This window comes from Styela clava, chromosome 6 (genome assembly GCF_964204865.1).
Source record: "Styela clava chromosome 6, kaStyClav1.hap1.2, whole genome shotgun sequence".
Lineage (NCBI taxonomy): Eukaryota > Metazoa > Chordata > Ascidiacea > Stolidobranchia > Styelidae > Styela > Styela clava.
The window spans coordinates 22,397,944-22,410,345 of record NC_135255.1 but is presented as its reverse complement, the minus strand read 5'-3'; the positions used below and the strand labels follow the sequence as shown (position 1 = coordinate 22,410,345).

General features: G+C 35.0%; 2 protein-coding genes across 4 annotated transcripts in view; both read right to left on the bottom strand.

Annotated features, from left to right (window-relative positions):
* LOC120331568 (uncharacterized) overlaps window positions 1-12,402 on the bottom strand; it is a 141,069-nt gene that overhangs the window by 106,886 nt on the left and 21,781 nt on the right. The gene's annotated exons all lie outside the window — the stretch shown is intronic.
* On the bottom strand, window positions 441-5,502 carry LOC144424603 (uncharacterized). 3 transcript variants are annotated; one of them, XM_078114040.1, is made up of 6 exons: window positions 4,729-5,500; window positions 3,743-3,910; window positions 3,218-3,346; window positions 2,653-2,807; window positions 1,711-1,851; window positions 441-891 (listed from the first exon to the last, which is right to left on the bottom strand). In XM_078114040.1, exons 4-6 carry the CDS (start codon window positions 2,717-2,719, stop codon window positions 683-685), a joined length of 417 nt encoding a protein of 138 aa, XP_077970166.1. In that variant the 5' UTR covers window positions 2,720-2,807; window positions 3,218-3,346; window positions 3,743-3,910; window positions 4,729-5,500; the 3' UTR covers window positions 441-682. The 3 variants fall into 3 exon arrangements, with proteins under 3 accessions (XP_077970166.1, XP_077970168.1, XP_077970167.1); XM_078114042.1 differs by lacking the exon at window positions 2,653-2,807 and having other exon boundaries at window positions 4,729-5,502; XM_078114041.1 differs by having other exon boundaries at window positions 3,743-5,500.

Sequence of the window (12,402 nt, the reverse complement as noted above, 5' to 3'; positions counted from 1 at the left end):
GCTGCATTAAGTGGGGATTCCCATAACTACTTCTCAAAAACAAAATAATGGATTGACAAAAAGTTTATTTCGATTCTATGAATGAACACCGTAGGCTATATTAGTATAAGTTTATTTTGCCTATAATCAGAATAACAATAAAAGGATTGATAAAAATAAATAAAAACTGATTATGAAATCAGAAGAGAAAACAAAACCTTAGATAAGGTTTAAAACGTATAAAATATAAGATGAAAGATTTTGCCAAGAAGTGTTACCGGTACGTGTTCACTCACCTAAAATTATTTTACGCACGTACGGTACCGGTACCGGTACCGGTACCCACCGACACCACCACACACAACCACAGAGAAATTAACAATCATAGTGACCGGTACCCGGACCGTACTCTGCTGATACACCGCATTAACTTATATTCAGTTGCATTATTCGCAGTTCATTATTCGCTATTTGATTAAGTTTGCAGATATAGTTGACTAGTGTTAAATAATATCATAGCCTATAATGGACACTCTAAAAATGGAATGTTGAATCATCTGGTGTTGAATTCGTCAAATGAACTATAACATCTGTTCACAACATCAATCTGACTGTCTGTGGATTCAAGGAAGGACAATATGCCATATTCAAGATCAAGCGATGCCCCTCCTGAACCCCCGAAACGTAAAAGTCCAACTGAACGTCAAGCAGCATGTACTTCTTCAGCATCCAACTTAACAGAACACAATATATCCAATTTAGTCTCCATACTTGAGAGCACAATTCTAAAGACACTGCGCCTGGAAATACCGGCTATAATTGAACAGCACATTGAAAAATTAGCTCTGGATCTCTCTTCAACCACCCCGACCAGCATTGGAATCCAGGAATCTCTATCATCTCTGGATGAATCTATAAAACAAATGAAAACTCAGTTATCCTCGATCAATGTCATTAAAGATGAGGTTGGAGAAATAAAGACAAGCCAAGAATTCATTGCCAGAAAGTTTGACGAACTTAATGCCAATTATGACAAACTGAGCACCATCACAGTTAAAAACACCCGAAGAATTCGTCAACTTGAAAGTATTGTGGAAGAACTAGAAGAAGAAATAGATATCCTTACTGAACGCCAATACGACCAGGAGCGTAGGTCAAGGCTGGATAATTTAGAATTTCACAATATACCCTACTCGCGTGATGAAGATTGTGAAAAATTAATTATGAAGGTAGCAGCACGAATAAATGTACCACTGCAATCATCTGACATATCAAACTGTCACCGGATGTCAAAAGAAAACAACAAAAAGCCTTCACCAATTATTGTTAAATTTGTACGCAGAAAAACAAGGCATCAAATTCTAAAAAATCGTCGCCAACTGAGATCGGCCAATTTTCATGAAGATTTTCAGCATTTTACAAGATCTACTAGAATATTCATCATAGAAAACCTTAATGACAATAACAAGGACTTATTTTTTAAAGCAAGAGATCTTAAAAAAGAATGTGGATATAAATATCTATGGACACATAATGGAAAAGTTTTAATAAAAAAGAACGAAATGACAACTACCATCCCTATCAATAACGAAGATGACCTTTCTCTCATCAAGTAGGTCTATTGATTATAAATATTCATACATTGTATAGTCAAAATAATTTTATGTATTACCCAAACATATATCAAAAATACCGGCCATTTATTTCCAGCCTGGAGAAAATATCTCTTACATTTCATACATGGCTTTAGCAAACGACCCTCAATTAGCTTATTCCTGTGACATTGAAACGTGCAATAATGTAGGAGTTGTTGATTTAAATTCTTCTCAATCAGTGTCTGACTTTTGTATTTTCCATGTGAACATTCGATCCCTGCAAAAAAATATTGATAAATTAACAACCCTATTATCTAATTTCTCATCCCCTCCACAAATAATTGCGATAAGCGAATCAAAGTTATCGTGTAACCCTGTTTCCAACACTAATATTGATGGGTATAGCTTTATACACATGCCATCCATCACAAAAGCAGGTGGTGTTGGTGCTTATATTCGAAACGATCTCATCTATAATGAAATTTCAGATTACAATCTCAATCACTCCAACTGTGAAAACATATGGTTTGAAATAAGTTTGGCCAACGCAGTCAATAAGATAATTGTTGGTGTTATATATAGGCATCCTCGTAATAATATTCCAAGCTTTACTAATGCATTTGAAGCATCTCTTGCTAAATTGGCAAAGAAACAGTTTTTGATACTAGGAGATTTTAACATTAACTTACTTACATTGTCAACTAATGCCCAAATTGCAAATTATGCCGATATGTTAATTTCTCACAATGCCAAGTCATTAATCACTAAGCCTACTAGAGTGAGCAGTACATCATCAACACTTATAGATCACATTTATACTAATATTTCAAATTTTAGAATCAAATCTCATGTAGTTCTCTCAGACATAACAGACCATTTTCCTGTTATGTGTTGCCTCAGTGGCATAAAACCAGCCCATACAAATTATGTCAAAATAGCAAGGGACATGTCAAAATTCTCGATCGATTGCTTTCGCACAGATACACAAGTAATTTTTCATAATTATATTGCTAGAAACAATTTGAGTTCCCAAAACTTTGATGGTGTTTTCAGCGAATTTGTAAAATCTTTTGTTCACCTGATTGATCGCCACGCCCCGCTTCGACCACTCTCACGTCGTCAAAAAAGGCTACGATCAAAACCATGGCTAACCAAAGGGCTGCTTGCTTCTATTCGCCACAAAAATAAGATGTTTGAATCCCACTTTTTGAAAGGGAACACTTCCGAACGCTCCTATTTCAAAAAGTATAGAAATGTTTTGATTAGAGCCATAGATGATTCAAAACAAACCTATTATCAAAACCTTATTGCTAAAAACAAAGGTAATCCTAGGTCAACATGGCAAACAGTTAACGAAATCACTCATGTAAAAAATAAATCTAATCAAAAAGTTAACGAGATCGATATTGAAAATGGCTCTATAATTAGAGATGAACTTTTGATTGCTACAGAATTTAATAAGTATTTTTCTACAATTGGGTCTAGCCTTTCAGGCAAGTTTTCCACTGAACAGGATAGCTTTAAACAATTTCTTCACAATTGTATAAACCAGTCCATCTTCATGAGCCCAGCGACTACAAATGAATTGATAATAGAAATACATAATTTGAAAGACAGGAAGGCAGTTGGTCCAGACAACATACCAGCACGTTTCCTTAAATTAGTTGCTGATCTCATTGCACCATGTTTGGCTGAATTCTTCAATTGTTCACTTTTGTTTGGAATCTTCCCTGCATGTCTCAAAATTGCCCGAGTGATCCCTCTTTTCAAATCTGGCGATAAAAAATGTATGTCAAATTACAGACCAATTTCAATTCTTTCATCAATAAGTAAAATATTTGAGCGTTTGATTCATAAGCGACTCAATGCTTTTTTTACGAAACATGATGTAATAAATAAATCACAGTTTGGGTTCCAAAATAATCTATCTACATCACATGCTATCTTAGACACAATATCATATATCTACGATAAACTAGAGAGGAAGGAGTTTGTCAGTGCAACATTCCTAGATCTAAGGAAGGCCTTCGATACCGTAAATCATAACATCCTGATTTACAAGTTGAGACATTTCGGTATCAGGGGTACAGCAAACAAACTCATTTCTAGTTATTTGAGTAATAGATCACAATATGTTCAAGTTGGGTCGTGTCGTTCCTCTCCCTTACCAGTGACTCACGGAGTTCCTCAAGGTAGTTGCTTGGGTCCTCTTCTATTTCTAGTCTATGTAAATGACATAACTTGTTGTTCCTCCTTCTTTACCAAATTGTTTGCTGATGATACCAATCTTCTCGACAGCGACAAATCTTGTGCAGTTCTTCAGTTGAGAGTAAATTCTGAAATTGCGAAAGTATCAAATTGGATGCGGTCTAATAAACTAACACTGAACATTGGCAAATCAAAAACTATGTTAATATCTCCACACCAGTGCAAATCTAAAAATGAAACAGTAATACAAATTGATGACAAAGAACTTGAAAATGTCAATTCTTATAAATATCTTGGCATATATTTAGATAGTAAAATGAATTGGGATGTTCACTTATCCAAATTATCCGTTAAATTATCTAAATCGGTTGGAATACTTTACAAGCTTAGACGATTTACATCACCAACAACACTAAGGATGGTGTACTACTCCTTATTCCAGAGCCATATCCAATACGGCATAATTGCTTGGGGTTCAGCTGTTAAAACATTATTACATCGCATTGAAATTATGCAGAACCGAGCAATCCGTGCAATATCTGCCGCTAGTTATTTTTCACGACTCAGTCCTATTTATTATAACCTTCAAATTATTAAATTGGCAGACATTTACAAAATAGAAGTTTTGAAATTGATGCACCAACACCACTGCAAAAAACTCCCTCCTGCGTTCACAAACTATTTTTCAAAACAAAGCAATGTTCACTCATATGGAACACGGTCCTCTATTAGCAGTTCTTATTATGTAAATCGTTTTAGCACCAAACTCACCCAAAACTCAATCAAGTTTGTTGGTGTTAAATTGTGGAATAATCTCCCCAATAGCATTAGGACCAGTACCTATAACTTGTATAAACATGCACTGAAGAGCCTATACCTAGATGCTTATAAGCCCAGTTGCAATTAGTCTAGAAATATTATATTTGTATACCGGTATGTACCGTACCTATCCCTGTGGTGCTGCTTTTCCCATCCATGTTCGTCAAGTTGTGTGCTCGCTGTGTACTGTTCTTGTTTTAATATTTTCCGCCCAACCTATATGCCACGAATACTGCAGAACCCATAATTATTCTGCACTACTCTAATAGCCACTAACAATCGCTTTCAACATAAAAATCCGTTAAATACGGTATTGATTCTCGCAGCCAGAAGCCCGTTGCTGGGCACGCCATATTGGTTTACTATGTATGCTTAGTCAGCATTATTTCGCGATTCTTTGTTGTCATTGAGGCATATCCTTCTTACAGATGTCGCTGTTAAGTCATATAATACGATGTGATCATTGTAGTATCTCGGTGTTTATTTCGATTTTATTTTGTTCTTACTCTGTATGATCGAGTTTAATTAGGTAAATATCTAATACTCCATAGTTATTATGACATCCTGTATTTTATTTTTCAAACTTTGTTGTTCCTTTTTGTGATTGAGGCTAATTAAGTGAATGTTTAGGTAACTTTTCGTGGTCATTGTGGCATTCTTTTTGTTGTCCCTTTTATATATATGATTGTGTCGAATTTAGTGACTATTTAATATTGAGTTGTTCGGTTGCTATATTTGCTGCTTCAATGCAGCTACAAGGTGTCGCTGACTGGATGACTCTTTGAGTCTTTCGCGATCCCTCGTCTATTGCAACAAGCCGATATCTGTCTTCGTAATTTGTTATATGTCTTTTTTTATTTTTTCATATCGTATATTGGTTTTGCATGACGAAAATAAAATCTGAATCTGAATCTGAATCTAGACTGATAAAGGGTATTTCCACTGAACCGCATTCGCCCAACATATTGGTTGAATTACAATATGATTGCATTCATTACTCAAATTCAACATAGTGCAGTTGTGCAAAATCTTAACATTTGCAACAGTGTAACTCTGACCTTTCACCTCCACTGTTCGTGTAAGTTGCCAAGCCGAGAGGCATTATTAAACCAATGACATTAAACAACATGATGCGCAACTCAGGCATTTTTGGCCGAAGATCGTATCCGATAGCACGCTCCAATGCACATACTTGACGAGACGAAAACGAGCGGATGTGTGCTGCTTTCAAGGCGTAGCACTAATGGTGTTCGTTCCTGCTTTGACAGTTGTTGTCGATTTTGATGATATATTGGAAAATTGAAGGTAAAAAGAAATCGGAAAAAAGTAAGGTAAATACTATTGTTGTATATCACACCCGGGCATTGCACTGTTAAGTACATGTGGGAAAGCCAGCTTTTGTCAAATACTACGAAGTTATTAAATCAGTACGGTACGTAGTTGCCCATTTCCCGAAATTGCATATTTACTTACCCCTTACGGTTTCAAATAGTTCATGCACCTCCAATTAGATTATTTTTAATCAGTGAGGATATATACTCATTGCTGTAACATACTATTGCTCATTCACTTTTATTTGCGTATTGAATCAAAGGGTTAACAAGTTCACCTAACATTTCACTCATACCGGTCTATATTGTATGGTAATTTTCTGACTAAACCCCTTTATTAGTTGGTTTATATACCAAATTCAGTAAAACATTTTTTACATAAAACATGAGATATTGGATTTATTAGCTTTTCCAATCTAAATCATATAGACTGCTTTATTTATTCTTAACGAAAATTATTAAATCTCCTCTCTTTCTTTAGATGTAAAAGTTGTGGGAAAACCTGTCTACGCATTGTGGGACTCCTGCAGCACAAGAGGCAATAGCAAAAATAGAAAGTATATCAATCAAGTAATTAAGCCGACATAAAGCAAAACTTTCAACTATTCGTCCAACCTCAATTTCCTATTATTTATTCACAGGACAACTGTAGCAGAAGGGGAGATATCAGAAGTCTGGCGACATATCAGTGACAGTGTGATTCCAAGAAATACAATCAGAATACTCCATAAATGTTTGCAATAGAAGAACAACCTATGGAGACATGCAAAGACATTTGACCCTCCGGTAGAGTTGTGTATGGCCCCTACATCCTGCAGGGCTTGAGGAAAATAACTAAAAATTCCAAAGCGTAAGATTGCATAAGCGGTCTTATTCGTAAAAAGGCACAAAACATGCCAGACATACTTAAAACAGCTTTGGAAAATGAGGATTATGGGTCACTCACTACACCTGTGTTATATTTGATTCATCAACTTTTGGTAGTAGGCCTACTAAAGAAGAAATTCAGGAAAGGGTATAATCATGATTCATGATAAAATACTGTTTTATATTTAGAACAACCTCAATCTAGACCAGGGATATCAAACTCGCGGCCCCGGAGAACTTCCAGTGCGGCCCTCGGACGCTTAACAATGATTGTAATTGTATTTTGGAGTTTTTTTTATCTAAGTGTAATAGATTTTTCAACCCTTTTAAAGTGAAATTGAATATTCACACAGAAAGCAATTTACTGAAAGTAGTTTTGGAAAATTAATTTTTTTGTTCACATTTTGACCCAATTAAGAATACACATCAAGCTAGCAAAAGAATACTTGAATAAAACACTTGAGTGAATAAATTGAACGCAAAGTACATGAAGAAGGTGGCATTTTCGAAGAAAATGGGAGTTGCAATATTTCTGCATTTCACAAAATTTTGAAGCACATTGTTCAATTTGTCATATTTTCATCAGTACAATAAAAAAACACAATAAGCTCAGCAGTCGATATGACAATTTCGAAGACCAACTTCGAACAGAAAATTACCATGTGTTTGTATATTAATATAAATATACAACGAATTAGTTACTAAAAATTAATATCAATAATAATTCAAGCAATCCTATGCCATGCAATGTGGCGCGAAATGTCGTGTCGAAAATATCTGTCATTTGTTTTTTTACTGATCTATTCATGAAATGATAAAAGAAACTTTTTTGCATTACTGGAATTAATTAAACATTCGCAAAGATCCAGATTAACCCATGATCATGTGACCTCGTTAGTTAGAGTTGGTACTATAAAATCATTTCAGCCTTGCCTTAGTATGCTGGTGACACAAAAAAGATGCCAAACGTCAGGACAAATGTAATTAAAAAAACATTGAGTTTATACTGTAGTATTTTTGTTAATTTCAAGTCCATGTATTTAAATTAAGTCATTTTTAGTGTATGTATTATTCTTTCCTTATCCAAAGCTTGTTCAAAAATGATTTTGATGGTTGTATAAAGAATTTTAGGATTTTTTGTAATAAATACAGTAACTTGCAATAATAGTGGAATGCAAATATTAATATGTAATTGCATTTGAAATTAAAGAAAATAATAAAACTTAATCCAACTGTTTAGTTGCATCACAATATATGTCACAAACTAAAACTATCTGAAAAATATCTTTCAAGTATACATTATCAAAAAGTGTTTTTGGCCCTTTTTACAATTTCCAAAATGCAATGCGGCTCACAAAAACCCTTGAGTTTGACACCACTGATCTATTCTAGACGATTCAAGCATTGCTTTGGGAAATAGTATCACTGCAATTAAATTGAAAAAAATCTCGCTATATTGAATACAAAATCGTTGCTATCATAAAGGTAAACCAATGGAGGCAAAATTGAGAGTTCATGAGCTATGAACTTATGTTCTTTTCTTTGTCTTGAACTTTATATACTCCACAGCCCCTATTAATTTTTTTTAATTTTAATTACCATGTGATGGTCATTGGTCATACATATCTTTAACTTGTATTTTCTGTCATGATGTATTATCTCAATGTGTCAAACTTTTAATTAGTGTGCATATTTTGCTTCCAGATGACATAAATGTACAGTATTGTCTTGTTTATTACCTCAGCTTAGAGTATTGACAAGAAAAAGGTGCCCGTAAATTACGTAAAAAATTTTTTAACTCTTTGTTATAATCAGAATTTACAATTAATAGAAATCATAAACAGCCAACAATCAATGAGAATTATATGCCAAATCCCTCAGAATAAACTTGTCTTCTAAAATCGCAGGAAGGCAAAACATATAGGTAGTTTCCATTCATACAAGTCTTTCAAGAAGACTTGCTCGAGCCAAACTAAATGAGCATCGTCAGATGATCGGTAAGTCTGCAAGTTGAATCAGCCCTGCAACCTCCTACATAGAAGATAATATTAATTAGTGGGCTATGAACTAAATTCCTAAATTTAGACACAAACCTATCTACGAGGCATTATGTACCAGCAATGTTACCTACGGTTAACTAAATATGTAATATATATGTCTAATAAATTAACCTACTAAAGCATGTTCGATAGGTGCAAACTTTGTGTTATGGAATTGTATCACAGCACCGTTAAGAGAAGTAAAAACAGTTTTGCATGACACTCTCTTTAAATGAAATTTCAATGTTTTAAGCGCAAACATTAAAATTACTAACTTTGTCATTATCTGCAAAATGTTCCACACAAATCTTTACGCTATCGCGTTTGTAATCTTCTCTGATAAAAAAAACGTCTATGATGTCCAGAATTGCTCTTTACAGCTTGCCTGTTATTCCAGCTTTCCAAGTAAGCAAAACTTCTTAGATATAGAAATTATTTTGTTTCGTTACAGGCGCAAAAAGGCAGGTACTACACGTAAAAAAGACGCCGAGTAGCAAAAGCGAGCGGAAAACGGACGCGAAAGGCGACGAGAAATATGTGCATTGGAGCGTATCATGAAATACAATGTTTTGCCTGTAGTCTTATGGAGTGACGTCAGAGTTGCCTATCATGTTGTTTAATGTCATTGATTAAACTGACAAATAAAAACGCTGATTTCAACTGATACTCATCTAATAAGCACGGTTGGAAAGTTGTTTTGATAAAAATAAGTGAAAAAATGAGTAAAAAAATGATGCACCCTGATATTACGTAACAATTCGAATAAAACGTCATTGCTTGTCTGTTTTGAATTAGATCTGGCAACCTTGCTTTTAACCAAAAATTGTCCATATTTAGGACGTCATAAAAAAAGAATTGTTATGGGATTAATCATTATGATATAATAATCTCACCCCGAAGTTTTTGCTAATCTATGCGAGCATGCCAGCATTGACCTGCTTTGAAGCAAAGATCAAGCATTTTCTGTGTGGGAGTCAGTTCAGTATAAAGTATTGGATATGGATGTGGTGTTGCGCTCGTTCTGTGGAATATTCAAATGGCAAAGTATCGCGGTCTCGAATTACTATGCACTGGACTATTTATTTTCTACAGGCCTACTAAAAGTCAGGAACGCTGGAGCACAAGTCAGTGTAAGGTAAAATTTTTCGCTATTCATTTTGCGGGGTTGTTGAACCGGATAAGACTTGGGCAGTGTCCAATAAACCGTTCACGCGATTATTTTTCATACACCTCAACATACAGACGGACGCAGGGCTTTTCGCGTTCAGCCTTAGAGATAGATGAAGATTCAATTTCACAAACAATACCAAACACAATATTGAAAATTTTGGTAGAAAAAAAGTACCCAATTTTAAAATTATTTTGATTAGGTGCGAATGCAGGACCATCAATCAGTAATCAGTAATTTATTTCTTCACCAAGCTGAAAGTACGAATTATACATACACAAATAAAGGAAATATAAAAGACCGCATTCCAGGGTGAAAGGAGACGCCGAAAACCAATTCTGGTTATCGAGCGGCGGCACCCTCGGGGAAGTCTAACAAAAACGTGATAAATATAATTAAATCGAACAAAATATATTACTTAATAAATAAATAAAGAAACGCAATCGATGCGTCAAGGCGACCCGGTAAAAACCAAGCAATCGCCGTTTAAAAATAAGAAAATCGACTCCATGCACCACAGTCTAGGTAACCATGGAAATTATTAAGTGAACCAAACAGACTTGCAGTGTGGTCATGGCAGGTAAATAGTTCGGCTACGGTAAAGTGCAACACAAGTCGATTGTGTGCATATAAGTGTCCAGATTGAAATAAAACTGGATGTTAAGAGTACACAAATTGTAAAAGTATAGAATACCGTACCAATCAAAGATCATCGAGGCCCCTGATCATTATATTTACACCGTAAACAAACTGCCAGATTGGTTGGGACAATATAAGTATAAAAAACAGAAAATTGTCCTCAGGTAATTTTGCTCCATGACACTTTATAGCAGGTTTATTGTAGAGTTTAGAGAACATATGTGTGAATATATATTATACTACATTGTGATCTAATACAATACTAATCAGTGATCCCCATAATACAGTGATTTTCAACCTATTTTTCTAAATTACCCTTTTTTCGATTTGGAAAGAGTTTTTATTCCCCACATACTAAAGCATCAAAACGAATTTAGTAAAACTTTATTCAATTGCGACCGGTTAGAAACCCCCTGCCGTAATAGAAACGGGCTCAGTTTAGAAAATATATAAAGAATATGGCAATAAGAATATAAAGTATATGCTTTTATAAGGCATTTCTCCTTAATGGATCTCACTAAAATCCGCCTGTCAATCTCCGGGTCCAAGTTTGATAAAAGTATAGTTGTGGAGCCCGAGTGGAGTCCATCATATTGAAATCGCAAACTCGGAAACTTGAGAATCGAAACCAATCAAAACATTTGGTGCTCGCGTGGTATGTGCACCAAGATGACGCACAACCTGAACATAGTACGTGTACCAGGTAGGGGTTCAGGTTGTGCGCCGTCTTGTTGCACATACAACGGAAGCGCCAAAAATTTTACCTGCGTATAAAGGAAAATTCAGCAACAAAATATAACTAGCGCTTAAAATCTAATGGCTGTTAAATTCAAGAAGCAATAATGAGGCTATACCGAAAGCGCAATACTCGGAAACGATTTATCATGCAAGTGAGCAAATGTACGATGGTGATAAGCGAAATGTGTTTGAGCGCACGTATCATAGAATAAGTCATTATTCAAAACAAAGTGAAAATTTATTCACCTCAATGTAGGACAAATGCAAAACGATTGTAACAATACGTAACTATGGAATTTACCTCGGTATGCGAATTTTACAATTTAGAATCGAATTTATTCGAATCACTACAACTTTCAATTTTTTGTAAATACAGCGTGATTTTTTAACGATTGTAGAAATACGTAACTATGAAATTTACGTCGATATGCGAGTCGAATCAATTCGAATTAAACACAAGTTCGAATTTTCGTAATGAAAGAAAGAATATTCACTGTAAAACGCGAGACAATTGCATGATTCGACAGACGTAACACAATATCGAACAGCGCTTTTCAACCGTATATTGTTCGAAAATAACCAAATGCCTATTAGGTTCGCCACTATTATTTAACCTGCTCTACTTTGAGAATCATTTTGTTTTGCCGATGTTAGGTTTGCTTTCGTATATATTCATAGTTTATACAATTCAGCCAAGTAAACTATTGTAAACCGGTCCCTCACGCCTCTGGAATTTTCATTGGGGTTCCGCTCCGACAAAAAGGTTGAAAGCTACTGATAGCCTTGCTTGTTGTCCATCGTGCCAAACGTTAGGCAAAAGATTTCAAACGCATAACGAGGGATTGAGGCTTCAAATCCAGTGACGATGACTATATGCGAGAGCATGCTCGGTGGCTTATGGGAAAACAATTAATGCAGGGGTGTGTAACCTTTTTGTCTATTGACGGTCGCAATACGGTTTTGAAAGAAAAACTACTGCCGATCGAATTTTTTTCACGAGATATATTCAATTAAAAAAT